This window comes from Schistocerca gregaria, chromosome 3, assembly GCF_023897955.1.
Source record: "Schistocerca gregaria isolate iqSchGreg1 chromosome 3, iqSchGreg1.2, whole genome shotgun sequence".
NCBI lineage: Eukaryota > Metazoa > Arthropoda > Insecta > Orthoptera > Acrididae > Schistocerca > Schistocerca gregaria.
The window spans coordinates 358,516,121-358,535,031 of NC_064922.1; the positions used below are offsets into that span (position 1 = coordinate 358,516,121).

General features: G+C 35.8%; 2 protein-coding genes across 2 annotated transcripts in view; one reads left to right on the forward strand and one right to left on the reverse strand.

The window, feature by feature from the left end:
• The window catches only part of LOC126354038 (F-box/LRR-repeat protein 16), a 766,827-nt gene extending 758,665 nt beyond the window's left edge, over window positions 1–8,162 (forward strand). The window contains exon 6 of the mRNA XM_050003382.1: window positions 5,588–8,162. Within this exon, the coding sequence (XP_049859339.1) occupies window positions 5,588–5,736 (149 nt within the window). The 3' untranslated portion in view covers window positions 5,737–8,162. The remainder of the gene's footprint in view (window positions 1–5,587) is intronic.
• The window catches only part of LOC126354046 (DNA-directed RNA polymerase III subunit RPC8), a 40,974-nt gene continuing 30,214 nt past the window's right edge, over window positions 8,152–18,911 (reverse strand). Inside the window, exon 5 of the mRNA XM_050003391.1 lies at window positions 8,152–8,364. Within this exon, the coding sequence (XP_049859348.1) occupies window positions 8,311–8,364 (54 nt within the window). The 3' untranslated portion in view covers window positions 8,152–8,310. The remainder of the gene's footprint in view (window positions 8,365–18,911) is intronic.

Consider the following 18,911-nt stretch of genomic DNA (forward strand, 5'->3'; position numbering starts at 1 on the left):
CGATTTTTACATCTGTACATATGTTCAGAAATTTTCATGTAAACACTGAATTATTCTTAATTGGCAGTTTTTGGCAACAACAGCCTTTGAGTTATTTTCGTTTTTAAGTCTGCAAGTATTAATATACATTTGACTATTACTGCATTAATTTTTACCTTAATACTACTTGACTTTGGGCACATGAAATAAATACTAAATCTAAGTAAAGTAATCTTTGTAAATTGTATCCTGTGTTATAGCACATTTTCTGCATTCACAATTTCCTTGCTATGGATTTGTGAAAAGAACAATACACAGTGTGTCCCAGTTCAATTAGGGCTGCGACTACAAAAAATAAGTCAGACTATGTATACAATGTCACCGTATTTATTCTAATTAGTCTCCCCTTGAATCAATACACAGCTAAAATTATTTTAAAAGGCCCATGGAAAATTTAATTATAAGATTTATTTAAAAACTGTTTTGAAACATTCAGTATAGTTATTTTTTGGAATTACATTTAGTACTGCAATAGAATTTTCTTAGGTGTTCATAATTGCATCACAATGGTGTCCTGTCACTGCCAACTTCTCTTTGGGGAATAAGTCTGCTGCAGTCCAGTCTGGTGAATACAGTGGGATGATCCACAACTGTGATCTGTTTTCTGAGCAAAAACTTGTGCACGAGCTTTACTTGTGGGCTGGGTGGGGCTTCGTTGAGTAAAAGTTACCACAAACATGCCTCTTAGTATTTGGGTCAAATTTGATGAATTCACCGCCTGAGGTGCCAAACTTCACACAAAACTTGATGTCTCACTGTTCCACAGCCATTTTCCGATCCATGTCAGGCACATACTGTTATATACCAAGAGACCAGTTTTTTCAGAAAATAGTTACAGAAGGGTATCTTCCCGTTTCGACACTTAGGGTTATTAATATGATCATATGAAAGGCAGGTATTTGTGTCTGAGCCCTGGTCTAATTCAGTTTTAACTTGTTAACTGCATCAATTATTGTCGAACAATGCTCACACAGTATCAAAACCTTGGTATCTCATGCTGCTGAGTGGACAAAAGATTCAAGAGTTTTTTTTTTTTTTTTTTTTTTTTTTTTTTTTTTTTTTTTTTTTTGTCCCAAAGAAACCATTTGAATAATTAAGAACATGTACATCATTCTTCTGCTACTATTAAAATATTTAATCTGGCAGGGAGGCTGTTCACTAAGTTTCACCACAATGAATTTGATTTTTTCCAGTATACCAATTCATCCAGTATACTTACCAGCAACTATTTGGATTTACTACGTTCATGCAAATATGTCATTCCACCTCTGTATCCTCCTGGCATCTAGTGGTAGTCCACTGTACCAGTTTTAACATCTGTTTGTTATGAAATGTAGCTATTTAACTATCGTAAAACATCTCAAGCTTCTCAGGACCCATGGGATGTACACATATCACAAATAACATTGTTTTAAAGGCCAGTGGGAAGTACATGTACCATCAGAGTAACTTTTCCATGAGACTTGGGAAGTATGCTTGTCACTTTCTTTCTGTGGACTGCAAGAAGCATACTTAGCACCAACTTAGTAGTTTTATATGTTCATGGGAATTGGTCTCGTTACCTCTGTATGTGCCTACATCCTGTGGTAGTACGCTGTACCAGTAGCACAAAAACTGCATGTCTGGCGTCTTGTGGTAGCATGCTGTACCAGGTGTATAAAAACTGCAACAACAATCAGCTTCTGTTTATCATAACATCACTATTTTTGTCACTTGGGAAGTCAGAATACATTGCTTCTTTTGCACAGTATCCTATGCTGATAGGAATAAGAAGAAATGGCCCAATTTTCAAATCTGATACATAGCAAATATGCTTCTACAGATGTTTAGTGTCACCGAAGAATTTCGAATTCTCTGTAATGGCAACCAATAACAGCTCAAAAAGCATCTTGGAAAGAATACTTACCATCATAGCCTTTGTTCCTAAATCACAAAAATAAACTTATCAGAAATTAAATACAGTTAGTTGATCTTAGTTCTAATGTGGTACAAAAAATTAATTCCACTGAACTGCCTGCAAAGAGGTAGCTGATGTTAGGTTATTGAGCAAATTTAGCATCTAACGTCTTACTGCATCACAAAAATGTTTGAAATGGTTCAGATCAGGGTTTGGGCTAGACCTACTCAGCAAGTTATTCACATTTTCTTGAACCTACACTGCAATGTTCCCCTCTTGTTGACAGAAGCACTGTCACACTAATGCCAAAATGTCTGATTCATAACTATTGTCACACAATGGTTTTTCCTTATTTTTTTATCGTCACTGGCTGAAACAATAAAAAAACAGACTACTGCATCATCTCCATCAAATTTCATTGTCATGACAACACACTTAAGCAAATACTGTTACTGATAGCTATGGTGAGACTAAATACAGGATAAAAGCAGCAAACTGGATACAGTCTGTATGTTTGTGGCACATCTTTGTTAATATTTAATACAAAATACGACACTGCTACTAGTGACTTTGCAGCAATAATATTTTCAAAAAAAAATTTTATTGCCATGTCCATTAATGGTAGTACTATTTCCACGTCAACAAACACAGGAGCCTTACCGCAGAAAAGAAGGTCCCGAGGATTAGTTGTTGTTCTTTTACTTTTTGGTTCCTACAAAACTCGAAGCTCCCTTACCAATCTCACATATGGCCTACAAATGCTTATATCTTGTGCTGCTTCCTGCCAATTATTTACATCCATCCTATTGCATATTGTTTTAATTTCATTTTTGCATGTCTCCCCCTTGGTTTCTTACTTAATGACTTCTCCACTAATATTTTTTAAACTCTCTGATCCTCGCTCTTTCTCATCAGATGATCTGCCCATTGAAATCTTCTGGAATGTATTATTCTCATTATTGTTGCTTGTGGTAATAGCACATCGATTTTCGTGTTGCCTATCACCTACATACCAGCTTTGTGATTCACTGTAGTATGAACCAAAGATTTTCCTATAATCTTCATTTACAAATACCTGTAACTAGTGTTCTTCCATGTTTCTGCTCCATAGATTAGGACTGATCTGGTGACTGTATTATATAACTTGAATTTAGTTTCCCTTGTCAGTGGTTTAAACCCTAGAAAGTTTTTTTTTTTTTTGTTTTTTTTTTTTTTTTTTTATAGAGCACTTAGGCTCTATTAGTATTTTGCAGTATCATTTTCGCTTCTGCTGGCCTCTGATTTTGCTCAGTTAGCATCGTACCCAGAAATTTGACTGTTGTTTCCTGAGTATTCACTTTTAGGCCGAGTCTGGATGCTTCTTAAATAAGGTCCACAAATAACTGTTTAATCTCTGATCCACACTTTCCAATGAACACTACATCATTTCCATATGCCAAAACCTTAACTTTATTTCTTTGGAGGATACCAACAGGTACTAGTTTGAGTTTCCTCACAACTCTCTCTAAGGCAACATTAAAGAGAAAAGAGGACACGGCATTCTCTGTCTTAATCCAGTTGTATTTTTAAAATAGATTTTATTCCATTTGGAAAAATCCTACTGATGTTATCATCCAAGGTCATTTTACTAAGAATTATAAGTTCAATTGGAAATCACAAGTCTGTCATTACATTCCACAGGGTTAGTTATTAAAAACAATGCTATGTCATGTCTGGAAAAGAATGAAATTAGATTCAAGAAATTTGTACTCTCTGGGCATTATGTGAATACAGACAACACAGGACAGAATGAGTGGGGCATCAAATTCTTAAAATATGATATAGAGCAAATTCTCAAAAAGTGTGTGAAGAGTGTTTAACATTTAAGATCAATTAAGTGGCATACTAGGCAATACAAGAAAAATATTAAGAAACAAACAGCTTGACAAAACAATATAAATTCATTAGTCAGGTGCAAAACCTTAGTTTTTGAAGACATGATTCGACACAAGTGAAATGCATTTGTGCTGAAAAAACATTTCAAATGAAACAAAGTCATTACTAATTTTGTTTATTGCCCCATGAACTATTAAATTTAAATAAAGTACATGCAGAACTGTACATTATTTTACATTTATCAGAATGGTAGTTAATTAACATCATGTTATGTTTAAATCTGTTTTTGTTTAATTCATCTTTGTTAAAGGTAAGCCTTGGCTGCAAACATTTATGCTGGTTGTTAAAATTCATAAATAGAATTCTATTGTTTCAAAATAATATAAACATAAAGGTACTTATTAATTAAAATGTTATTATGTTCATATTATTCAATTTTAAACAATGAAAAATCGAGGGCGGAATAATGACAACCTTATGAAAAGGACAGATTGTTGCTACTCTCCATATGGAGGAGATGTTGAGCCGCATACACAGGCACAAACAAGATTACTAAACATGTCAACTTTCAACTAATAGGCCTTCTTCAAAAGTAGCCCCCCCCCCCCCCACACACACACATACACACACACAAAATCATACAAGAGTATCTCACAAACATGACCGCTGTTTATGGTGACTGAGGACAGACTCAGCTCAGTGTCCAGAGACAGTGGTCATGTGCGAGTGAGTTGTGCTTGTGTGGACGTGCGTCTACTTTAGGAGATTGCCTTTTGGCTGAAAACTCGCATGTTTAATGGTGTTTTTGTTGTGCCTGTCTGCTACTCAACATCTCATCTATATGGTGAGTAGCAATCTATCTTTTTCACAATATTGTTATTATCAAACTTTTTTGTTGTCATGCAAATGCTTTGGGGGTTGTGTTACCAGTAAAATATTGGTTTCGGAAGCCCTTGATCCTTTACCTGTAAGGTTCAGTATAATCAAAAAATATTAAAGCTATTTACTTGTAGCACAGGGCTTAACAGCAGAATACATTTAGAATACAATCAAATATTACAACTGATGTCAGTACACAGTTATTCTCCTACACTGCCAATGTCACCCTCATCTACTCTGGCACATCATTACCAGAGAGGAAACAGTCACACAGAGTCACACTTATCTAAGGAATCCAATATTCAGAGGAACATTGTGTATGAACTTACTTTGAGCTGGTGAACAGTTCGCCAACAACAGAAGACGTATGAGCTTTACTCAGTTTCCATATCATGTTCTTCATTTGCTAACAACAGCTCAGGTATACAGTATTATTTTAATTCAGTCATATTGTTAAACACCCTTGCAGACCCAAGAAATCGCAGCTACCATTATGGTATATTTTTGCAGTTTTTCTTTCTAAGAACTATGGAAATTGTATGTGTTTTCATACAGTCTACTTCATTCCTTGTTTCTGGGTTATGGATATCAGTACAGAATTCATCTACAGTAGTTAACTACAAATTTCTCCTACATCATCCAGACATCTCTGTTGCCACTTGGTCTGAAGGGATCCAAAAACTGCTATGTCCTATAAATGTCCATTGCAGCTCCTTTGTTTAAGTGGAAAAAAAGAAAAGTACAAAAAATATGAGCATATGTAATCTCTACTGTTTGAGGTTTGAATATTTTTGTTGTACACAGGCTTTTCTGGGATGTTTGTTCATATTAATTCATATGTGCACAAGGAACATAATGTTGTAAACATCTAATGATGTAAATATTTCCTGCTTACAGGTTGTCCACTGCTTACGTCCAGTGGTCTGTCCAGTCTCATACAGCTACGGCACTTACAAGAACTTGAATTAACCAACTGTCCAGGAGCATCCAAGGAATTGTTTGAATATCTCAGAGAACACTTACCTCATTGTTTAGTAATAGAATAATGAAGGTAATTTATTTTTAAAACTGTTCCTGACATCAGGCAGAAGAATTAGTGATTGAAATTACTTGAACCCAACAAGAAATTCACAGAAGATATATAACAAATGTGCCTGTGCAGTGGTTTCATTTCAGAGTATGATTCAAAGGCATACTGAGTAAATGTGCTGTTCAGGAGCAGTATTTTGAAGTAAATAGTGTGTTTAAACATTTCCATCATTCCAACCCAGCTTGCAAAAATTCAGTCCTTTATAATAAAAGCTTACATAAGGGGGCTTTTAATATTAACTCCTCATCTCACAAAGACTGAAATTTGTTTTAGTGACTGACATGTTGATTCATATTTGTAAGCTGTTAAATGCACTGCAATCCCTCTAAGTAGAACTACAGACTGACACTCCCCAATAGAATTATAATGATGCTGATAAATAAAAACCAAATGTTGCAGAATGCTACAAAATTTAGTGATTACATTCAGTGTAGGAGCAATATAAAGTATTCATTAAGAAAGCTCGCTGCTACACATTTGAGAAAAAGTGCAATAATTCCCAGATGGCTATAGGAATCTACAAACTATTTTTAACAAGATTAGTTACATTAATTTTACAACTAAATAGTTTGGTAGTATTATGGCAATACCTAGTAACATGCCAACAATTCACAGGAAACTGGTACTGGTTAATTTTTCCTACAGTTTCCAAAGTAAACAAAATATATCACTGGTTCAATATTGAAACCTGTACAAAAAGAGAGGAAAACATGGAATTTCACCTTAGTCTTGAACTGTAATTGCACCAAAACATAGCAAGATTTCTAAAGCAATAGCTTTGAATCACAAGAGCCAGTAATTTAAATAATGCATTCCACAAAATTGCCAAGTTAATTGTAAATTGGTGTAATAAAAATGCTCTTATTTTGACTGATGTTGCAACATGATTTGTGTTGTCCTTTACAGTTGCTCAACTTTCCTCCATAGTGCTCATAAGTTCACGTTAGCAATATTAAAATATTCTGTGAATACAAAATACTATATCAAGAGATTTGCTGACAAATAGAACCAGAAGTGAAAGTTCCACAAATAATTACCACAGTTAACAAATCCTCATTTTTAGTGATCATGAACCAGACCCTTTATGGGCTAATAATTAGCTATTTGCAGTTGCAAGCAACAGTAACATTAAGATTTCCTGTTCTAAATAAAATCGATTCACTCATGCCTCGTCCTGTACATACGTATTGAGCTGCACAATGCAAACCTTTTTTTCTATTTGCCTTTTGAAATTATAATAGTTGTGGATGTCTTGCTACATTTTTTGACACCAATGGAATAAGTTATTAATACTTAATGTATAAATGTTTCTAAATGAAATATTTTTTATGAATCTGGAGACTCTGCAACAAAGTAATATACTACTGACATCCATAAATATCTCCTGTAGTGATGCATAAGGTACAGGTATCAGAACTGATCAGCATGGGAGCTCACCATAAAAGTCTAATTAAATTTATCCTTACTCCAGATAACCTATTCACTGATATAGGCAATAGGAACAAAGTATTTTATGATGCTAAAACTCCATTGGTTTCTATAATGCATATTGCTTTTTCAGTTTAAAGTTTCCCTTTCCTAATAATGCACCTTAATCCTCCATTACCCTAATAATCAGAAATAAATATATAGGGCCAATTCAATGACAGTATGATACCTGTCTCTTGGCCACAAGAGGAAACAAAAATATGTAAAAAGTGCTCATCTGAAAAGTGTAAATAGTAATCTTATAACTTTTTACTTCAAGTCTGTGATGTGCACCTGTAACTGCAATAATGTCACACAAAATCATACCATTCTAAGAAATGTTGTATACTTCATGAATTTTATGAGAACTATTTTCATAAAAAAGCTGTGTGCTGTTTGAGATTTAAACTTCTGGTTATTGTAAATATATACACAAATTAAAAAAAGTGATATCACACTGTTCTTCTCCCTCCTCCCTGTTTATCTCCTTACAGTGTGAAATGGTTGATGAATTTTAGTTAGCCAGTATTACAGCTTGACATACCACCAGTACAATGCTGTTACCATGAACATGCCCTTTAACCAAATGAGACTTGGAAAGAGATTACACATGGTTCCTTAATTTTAGGTTTACAGGACAATGGTAAATATAATCCGGCTGAGACAAATACCAGTATTAATTTTTGTGTAGAAATGCCAGCAACTAATAACAATAAAAGAGTACATGCCTTCAAAATATAATGTAAGTTTATTTGTTTTATCACACATAGTACAACATGTAAATATTGTAAATTTCTTACTGGTAATGCATGATAGCAAATGTGACAAGGCGCCAATTAAGTAACTGTAATTTTCTTTGTTTTTAATTTTTATGTGATGTTGTTATTAAAGAATAATAAAGATATTTAAAGAATACTTGAATAATAAATTTATTGCTTACAACAGACCATGAATACAAATGAATCCAAAAATACAATTACTGCATTAACTACCTGTGTTGACATCCTGTTGTACCAGTTCCTGACTGTTAAATACATCAATCTTCTTCCAAAGTGTCTGTACACTACGAATTTGCCCACCAAGACAAAAGACCAAGACCTGGTTCATTGATGCTACCCTGGAGAATAAAGGCAATATCAACAAAAACTAAGTAAATATGAGCTGAGCACAATATATAACAAAACCATAATAATAAAAACTATCAGGATGAAAAAAAACCCTCACCACAGGCAACTGATGTGGGTACAAATACACACATATCAGCTCATAAAATTGCATTGTTTTCAAGTGAGCTCTCACTCAGTTTCCACTTTCAGCACAGCCAAGACAAAACTGCCCACACAAATCACCCAATCGGAGCTCTTGATGTCATGTGGCAACTGTCCACCATTGCCATTGTATCACAACAAAAAATCAATTTGGTTGCGTTGTTGAGCATTAGGATGTATAAAATAGGACTGTTCTGCTACTGCATCATGTTTTATAACTTTCTGGTTTACATCCATTTTGTTTTTGGTGTAATAATCATTCCTTGTTGCAATACAAAGTAAAATGGGTGGATCCTGGCTTTGGATTCAAAGAGAACATAAAGAAAGCCACAAAATTAATTGCACTTAAAGAAAAAGTGCATCAATTTATACGCAATGTGCAGGAGAACTTGGAGAGGTAAATGAAAAATGAGAGACCTGTCTAGCAAGTCTCGTAAGTAGTCATCGACATAGCTGGACTAGGTATGTGTGTATTGGGAAGGATAAAAATTGAAAGAAAATCAGTGAAGCACTAACCTTGTTTTTTACACAACAGACAGGAAGAGAGATGTTCAGAGGTGTACAACAAATGTAGAATCTTTTCGTGGCACATTTACTGTATATTAACCATCAGGCTCTAAAATGTTGATGGTGAGAGTAGACATAGATGCTTGGCAATACAGGTTTCCACAAGAAGTGAAGGAAATTAATTTTGATGACACTGTTTGGGTCAATGAAACAAAGGTTAATAGTGGCCACTGAGTGACAAAAGAATTGACTGGCAACATGGGAAAAGTTGTGACACTCTCAACAGGTACAGACAGAATTATTCTTCTACATGATGGTACTTGCTGTGGCTTTATTCACCGACAATTAAGTGTTTTTCTCAAAGGAAAAACCTTTTAAGCACCACGAAGCAAGGAATCTTGACACTTAAACTGTTGTTTTTATTTTTATTTTTTTAAATTGCTTCCAAGTGTAGAAAATAGATTAAATTAATCACTACAGAACACACCAACTGCAGTCTGTTGTCTGACTGGCTACTTAATATAAGCTATTCACATAGTTTTTTCATTCCCATCTCACTTTTTGATGGGTGCTGCCATCATTTCTCCAGGAAACACCTCAGCAACAGCACATTTTACGTGACCCACAACATATGATGCCACTCATACACATACAGCCAATGTGTGAACATTATATCACCATATAAAAAAACATCAAACAACAAATAATTTTAATTGGAGTAAATGAATAGCCTATTTGGTGATTCAGGAGCAATTAAAAATTTGGGAAAACACATATCATGATTACAGATCAGACAAGAGGGATAAAAAATGCGTTCAATTAATTTTTTTTGAAGACAGTGCTCACTGCTCCACCCTTATTACTATTAGTGCACAATCTGTTCCTTTTTCAGTAAATTTATTAACAAAACTGTTACAAAGCATCTAAGTATAGGAAAATTATACAATGTGATGTGTGTTTGAAATTTAAAAAAATAAAGAACTAAAGGATAAAATTCATGACTGGTATAAAAAATAGCAGCGGGAGAACTCAAAATTAACAATAACAGAGTGCCCACAATTCAATGGATTATTGAAAACTGCAATGAAGAGAAGGCCACTTAACTCAAGACTTTGCGAAACAGAAACCACATTTCAGTTACAAATCTTTAGAATAAAAATGCCTTCCCTGGAATTGTAACTCTGTCACAGAGCAGTGATCAAACAAGAAGCACTCTACACTTCAAATAATCTTAGTCTCTAACACAAAACATTAAAAGAGCAGTTAGAAGTAACATAACAAAATTATGACAAAAGTCTTAAGACCAAGAAAAAGAGGGAATACAACATCTAAAACTCAATGCAGATATCTAGACAAATCCCTAAAGTCACAGTTACAATGCAGATGGAAATAATCAAAGTCATGGAACACACAGAAAGAATGGACCAATATGAGCTTATCTATGATATTCACAAATTCTTGTAATACAAGCTTATTTGGTCCAACTGGTACAGGTACACAGGAAAAGAACTTGAGGAATTACGGACACTAAATTTACAGGACTGAGAGGCAATCAAGAAAGATTACAAACATGGTGTTTTGAAGAGGAAGAGGAAGAGAAAAGGAACAAACAAGAGCTACTGACAAAGAAATGGAAACATTCGGTCACTGTGCATGAAGGAATACTGGACTAATAGGTAACATAACATGCCTTGATTTAGCTCGGTCTTAGGTAACCCATTTCTGATAGAAAAAATACTTTCTGGATGCCCATAATAGGTACAGCAAAGATAACAGGCTGGATTGAGGTGACAGAGTTAAAGTGACCAAACTAAAAGGTCTTCAGTCTCTCCACCTTCTGTGTATCAAGCCGGCAAGAGTCCTCAGAGAGGAAGGGGACAGAAACAAATCCTGATGAACTCTACTGTAACCAAGAATTAATAAAACCAAGAGATATTCGCAAGTAAAAGTGATAATGTGCATTGCTGCACCCAGCAAGCATCTGGAGGCCCCTGGGACACCTTACGTGATGGGAGACCCGCCCTCTATATCAGACTTGCTTTTACTCTCCCTCTATTGCTACCAGAAAACTAACAATGCAGGTAAGTTGTTAAAATCTCAAGAAAGAAAACAACAATGACAAGACAGTAAACCAGCAATAAATGTAAAAAGTAAGAAGAATTAAAAAGGTGGGAAGGACAGGAACCGGGGCGAACCACTGAGCGAGGGCAGCAAGGGCTGGGTCAGCAGGTGACAGGGCACCACTCTCAAGTGGCCTAATTTGCACAATAGGACCTGATATGCTTGCAATCTGAGGGTAATTCACATATAATATATATTACATATTAGAGAATGAAAGTTGCTACTCACTGCAGAGCAAAGATGCTGAGTTTCAGTTGCCTGAGATTGCAGTCGTGTGTGTGTGAATTGCGTTTGCAAGTGTGTGTATGTCCATTGTTGACAAAGACCTTAATGGCTGAAAGCTATAATTGTGAGAATCTCTTTGTTGTGCCTATCTGCGACTCAGTATCACCGCTATATGGTGAGTAGCAACTTTCCTTCTCTAATATTGTTACATTCCATCCTGGATTTTACATTCTTTGATATATTACATGTGCGTGTGGCTTAGGCTTACCTGCACAACAGGCATATTGTGTGGGAATAGAAACAGTCTGCCTGTATCGACCTGCTATGAAAGGTAGCGTACATTTCAGCAGCAAGAAATTATTTTCCAGACTCCGACATACAGGCTGCCCTGTGCAAGAGGCCTGTTCAGTTGCGGCACTATTAGGCTGCCTTATCAACCTGTTTTGTGCAGAGGGTACACGTGCAGATGGAGCTTGGGGAGCTCAGACGGTAGAGCACTTGACCACGAAAGGCAAAGGTCTCGAGTTCGAGTCTCAGTCCGGCATACAGTTTTAATCTGCCAGAAAGTTTCATATCAGCGTACACTCCGCTGTAGAGTGAAAATTGCACCATCAATCAAGTCCATGAGAGCAAAGGTAGTGTACTGGTTTTTCTTCAGTTGACAGTCTGTGGAAGAATGTAGCACATACTACCTGCTTCATTTTCAACAAATCCTCAGTATTATTTCTAATGGCCACCCCATAATATTGCTGTAGTTCATCAATCATTTTGTCTGTCAGCCTGCCTCTTATGGTTTTACAATCAGAAAGTTTCTTGTCTCTCAAACTTCGTTTCAACTTCCTCAACCTGGTGCCCATCCTCTTTCGGACATGACCCACATATTCCAGTTTTGTGATAATCTTCTCACCATAAGGCTGAGTGGCCACTACACTGTTATACGCTTTTGAGTCTCCATCACCTAAGAACTTAGGGGGTAACACACTCCCCTTTCGTTCACAGACTGACTAAAAATTTCAATAGCTGCAGAGGTCTCCTAACCACCACTTGTTCCTTCATAATTTCTGTCCCAGATACGCCTTTCTCCATTCTATGATTTACACTTATGACAATGTTTAGTTAATATCTGGAAATCTGTTACCTTTCCAGTATCCACACTGGTCACCACAGCAACAGTACTCGTAGAACTGTAGCCATGCTTCTGCCAAGTGCCATCAAATGCTACTGGTATGTCATTCATACCATCATTTACTTCAACAGCTTTGTTTGCAGCACCCTTCATTGACTCACATGCAACAGATTCCACAGCAGTTCCAATAAATCCTGCATACTTATCAATTTTACACAGTGGGCATGGCATATTCATCATGGCACACATTGTTTCTGCTAGATTGTGTCCTTTGCCAATAGCTTTCAAGCCATAAAACTACCTAACATTTACTTCAAAATAATTATCTTTACACTTATCAGAATTCCAAAATGAATGAGTATATTTACAACCGGCACAATTAACGGAAACTGCTATGTTCTGCACTGCACATATGACACAACTTGTAGGATGATAGCCATTTTGGAGTAAAAATCACTTTGCGGAATTGCACAATGCGGGTATTTTGCATTCATATGCAACAATCGACAGCACCCTTGACTGTCTGAATGCCATTACGAATAAGAGCCCAAGAAGTCATGAGAAATGCTCGCAGCCAAGTCCTCAGTAGCATCAGCTGCTCTTTCTTTCCGAACGAGGTACCGTCGACTCGCACAGTCATTATTGCAAAAGATGTGACCAAAAGAAATCAGTTTGTTAGCGGCAAGGAGCCTGGGCCCAGCACATTCACCTAACACCCTTGTTAGGACGTGTAAGTCTATCAGAAAATAACCTAACCTAACATTTACATCATTTTCATTTTGAGAAAACTGTGTATTACAATGTTTTATTTTAATCTTCAAAGCGCTAATGGGTGTTTCTCTAGATACTGACAAGTTTGCCTGTGTTTCATTGTCTGTAACTTCACACACCACATTTTGAACACAATGTTTCCCTTCATTCAAAAATCTATTACCATGAAACCCACATTTCTTAAAAAATGCTTCATTTTGGTGTCATGCTTTACTTTTTGAGAGATTTACCAATCTATTCATCACTTTTCCTTGGAAAAATGTTAACACTACAACATACAATGCATGTTTATACTATGAAACGATACAATACTGTTTTTGACACTGCTACCAATACAAGCATGTAATTTAAGCTTTATAACACAGTAATCCACAGCCTTCTATATAAAAAATGACCGATTTTATTAGATCTTGAAGTAACACGAATAAAAATTTTAACATCTTCACCAGTGTAGATTATTTATACATGATATACATATCATTTTATTAAGAAAGTTGCAAATTTTATAATGACATAAAAAATCAGAAAATGTGACCTTTTTCAGTTCTAACTACCCGTAATGTCTGCACACCTCTAAGAAAGGCATGTATTACAAGAGAAACAAAGATGGACCAACTGCTAAATGGCGACACTGAGGGCTTGCTGGCTTGTAATCAGCAATGCAAACTGATCATATTGACTCAGGAATCTGATACTTATTTTGTGGTCATCAGTTTCCGGAAGTGTTTGATGCGGCCTACAATGATAGCCTGTCCTTGTGTCAACCTCTTCATATTGGAGTAGCACTTATACCCAACATTGTCATTTATTTGTTAGATATATTCCAATTCAGTCTTCCCCCTACCGTTTTATGCACTCTAACTTCACCGAGAACCATGGAAGTTGTTCCCTGATGTCTTAAACATCCTATCACCCCGTTCATCCTTCTTGTCAGTGTTCTCCATATGTACCTTTGCTCAATAATTCTGTGGAGAATCTTCGCATTTCTTATTTATCAGTCCACATAACTTTCAACACCCTTCTTTAGCACCATTTCTCCAATGCTTCTTTCTCTTATTTTCCCCAGTTTTCTCACAATCAGTCATTCACATCTATTCAATGTAGTGCTCGAAATGTACATTCCCAGACATTTCTTTTTCAAGTTAATCTCAAAATTTTATACTGGGCTCTTTTGGGCAAGAATGCCCTCTTTGCCTGAACTAGACTGCTTTTCATGTTGTCATTGCCTTGTTCATTATGTGTTATTTTGCTTTTAAGGTAGCAGAATTGCTTCACTTCATCTGCTGCTTGGTTACCAATTTTGATTTTAAGTCTTTCAGTAATTTCTGCTGTTCCTCATTACTTTTATCTTTCTCTAGTGTACCCTCAATACATAATCTGTAGTCATTAGACTGTTCATTCCATTCAGCATGTCCCGTAATTTGTCTTCACTATCTTTGAAGATAGAAATGTCAACAGTGAATTTTGTCATTCATATCCATTCACCTTGAACTTTAATCCCACTACTGAACCTTTTTATTATTTCTGTCATTGTGTCTTTGATGTATAGATTGAAAAGTAGTGATCACAGATTGCATCCGTTTCACACCCGTTTCAATATAAGCACTTCATCCTCAGTCTTCAGTTTGTATTGTTCTCAGGTATTTTGTACCTATTGTGCATTATTCAACTTTCCCTGTAGCTTATATCTATTTTCCTGAGGACTTCAATCAACTAGCAATTTGTCTTGATTTTTCTGAAATCTTAGATCCAATATCAAAAGCAAGATGGTAACTGCCTCTTCCTAAAGCCAAATTGACTGTCATGTAACATCCCCAACTGTCTTTTCTTCCATACATTATTCCTATCAGCAACTCAGATGCATGAATAGTTCAGCTGATTATGTGATAGTTCTCGCATTTATCTTCCCTTGCTACCTATTTTTTCTGGAAGTCCGATGGTATATCTCCAGTCTCTCAGATTCTACAAAACAAACTGAAGAGAAATTTGGTTGCCTCTTCTCTCCATGATTTTAGAAATTCTGAAGGACTGTGATCAATGTTTTCCACCTTATTTGATTGCATGTCTTCAAAGCTCTGTTAAACTCTTAACACTGGGTCCCTTATATCTTAAATTTCAACTCTCAATTCTTCTTTGATCACTTCATCCGACAATTCCTCCTCCTCTTCCTCCTAGAGGCTTTCTAGTAATTTCTCCACGCATCTCTTTCCTCCACATTTAACAGTGGAATATCCTTCACACTCTTAATGTTGACACCTTTGCTTTTAATTTCACTGAAGGTAATTGTGATTTTTCTAAATGCTGAATCTGTCAATTTGACTACTATTTGTTTTTGATTTCCCCATATTTTCCCTGCAACTATTTCACTTCAGCTTCCTTATATTTCCTACTTATTTAATTTCTAAGAGACTTACGTTGCTATGTTCCTGTCTGTCTTTAATATTTTTGTACTTTCTCCTTTTGTTGATCCACTGAAAGCTTCACAGCTACTTTATTTGTATCTATATTTGTCCATCCAATTTCTGTGAGTGTCCTTATTAGAAAAGTCCATTATTATTCTGCTGAACAGCCTAATGCGGTATTCACTATCATAGTCATAAAGTATTTCAAATGCACATCTTCATCCCTCAGTACTTCAGTGTAACACTTCTTTCCATACTAATTCTTTTGCACAATCCTCTCAGCCTGTTCCTTGTCATTACTGAATTTTTATGTGAATCTACATCTACCCCTGGGTACAGCTTATGTGTCTGACTATGACATAATCCAGTTGGAATCTTTCCAAGTCTATATCTCAATTCCACGTACTAATATACCATTCCTCTTGTGATTTTTGAAGAGTGTATTTGGTATCTGTAGCTGAAATTTATTGCAGAACTCAATATGTCTTTCTCCTCTCACACTCCTAGTACTATGCCTTATTAAATGACATACTAGTAGTTCCTCTTTCTGCTCCATTTTTTTTCCTCCTCCCCTCCAAGAGTATTTTTATAGAACTGTGTTCGTCCAACAATACAAAATAGAAAGCCTTCTCGGCTAAGATACAATTAAAAATGTATTGCAAATAGAGTTTAACCTGTCTTGTCAGTATTCTGAATACTATTTAAAATATGCAGCAATGGAAAAATTGGAAAACTTATTTTTCATCCACATTTATAACAATACAGAAAGGGGAGATCGCTACTCAGCACAATAATGAGAAGATGACACCACACACACAGGCTACTGTCTTTGGGCACTAAGGTTGCGCCTAATTTCCACTATAACTTCAACCAACCTATTTCCCCTTTTTAAATTCTCTAGCATTCCACAATCTGACCTATCGAATGCCAGTTTTCTTTTTTCTGATGATGACATCCTGCTGAGTAGTCCCTGCCCAGAGATCCAAATAGGGGAACTATTTTACCTCGAATTTTTTACCCAAGATGACGCTATCATCATTAAGCCACACAGTAGAACTGAATGTGCCCATGGGAAAAGAATAAATGCATTAGTTTCTCATTGCTTTCAGCTATTCACTGTACCAGCACAGTAAGGCCATGTTGGATAGTGCCATCAAGGCTCTTGTCCATGTAACTACTCCAAAGGCTGATGGCCTCTCCATATATACTACTCCATTGCAGATGCACCTACAGCAATGCTATCTGTATTGTCGAGGCATGCAAATGAACCCACCTCAACACAGTCCCAGGTTCATCAGGGAATGACAACTTATGAACTAACAAAAATATGCGGACTATAACAATATTTATCTTTCACAACATCAAATACTTACACTACCATGACATTTAAAATTGCAATACCACGGCATTTAGATCACTTGATGATATACCATCTCCCACATCTCCTCTTTTTTTAGGAGCATTTTCTTAACACAGTTGTGAAGCTTACCAATAACTATTTTTTTCACCTGTTGAATCTTAAGAAGCCTTTTTTTTATTATTTGAAAATAATAAAAATGTGGCTATGTTTGTGTGAGAGGGGGGTGTGAGGGAAAGGGAGGAGGGATAAGGGAGGAGGGATAAGGGAGGGAGGAAGAGCAAGCACTAACTAGAGCTACTGTCTTCCCAACCTACACAATACCATAATAATTCATGGTAAGAGGGTGACCATTTAAGTGTTTACAAATGATCACTAAAAGGTGCTACTGAGATGTGGCATTACTGTGGTTTTAAAATTTTCATTTGTTATTCTTAAAATAATTGCAGCTCAAAGTGGCTACGTAAGTTTATTTTCTCAAACAGTTTTTTTAAGAAACAATTTCATGTTAAGTTTTTCATTGGATTATTTTTTATGGTATTTGTAATGGTCTAACTTAACAACAATGCCTCGAATCAGTTTGCTCAACTTTTGGTAATCACTCTCCTTTAGAAAACATTGTTTACATCACTGGTTTACAGAATTTCTTTGTGGTCACGGTTCTGTCAGCAGTGAATTTTCCAAAGGCTGACCAAAATCAGTTGTCATTCCAAAAAACATTGATGCTCTGTGCCGGACATGAATGAAGAGGATTGGCAAGGTGCTTTATGCAAGACAGAGCCATATATAAGCATACTGAAGACTGCAGCACATTTGACTTTGCTTGAACATTTAGCTGTAAAAAGTACTGTTTGCAACAGATTCCACTCTATTTGACTGAAGCTTAAAAAGAGGCTTATGTCCACCAGTTAAGGAAATTCTGTAAAAAGTCCACCGAGGAAAAGTTAACACTGAAGCAAGAGATAAAATTTAGATATATTCCTACAGGATGGAAAGTAAGCAGTAATCGGTTGTTTCGATGTTCCACATACAGAAATTAACACAGAAGTTTCACTCACAAAGCACTTCTAAGAAAATGATCTTATGTTTCTTTGGTTATACTGGATTGCTTTAGAGGATTAAAAACTGTTAGAAATGAATGGTAAACAACAACTTGTTTGTCACAAGTCACTGATGAAACTAGGATAGTGAACAGAAAATATCGCATCATTCTTCAACATTTTAATGCAAGCTCTCACATAGCACTCAAACAATTGTTTCTTTGATGGAGAAAAACTTAAAATTAGTGTCTCATTGTTCATATTTACTGTGCTTAATACATAATTAATTATTTTTGTTCTCTAATGAAAAAAAAAGTGTGGACAGTGATTTTCTCACCTCAAGAAGCTGTTCTACACCTACATCCATACTCTGCAAACTATTGTGAAGTACATGGCAGGAGGATTGAATGCTTCCAAAACCACGGTTTTAAGGTACCAATGTCCAAATGGGGAAAAATTGTTTCTCAAATTTGTTTGAAGGCATGAAAAACTATGTAACTTTTAGAAGATAGATTCAGAGAAACAATAAAACAATTTGTGTAAAAAATGTTCTCTTTCATTATTTTTCTAAAATGTAAAAGGCAGTCCTTGTACATCATACAGAGCAATTCAGGACCAAGTTGTCAGTCTAATGAGTGTATGCAATGGATAAATCTTTCAGTCTAGGAAAATTCTATGCCAAACTTGAGCTCATTTGGACAATAAAGAAGATGAGGATTTAACCAGGCAAGGCTTTGCTGAAGGAATCAATCTTTTAAAACCAAATCAGAATAGGGCCTGGTTTTGAATCCACAGATATTACATTTCCAGCTCACATTGACAGGTAATGTACCTTAACAAATGGCAT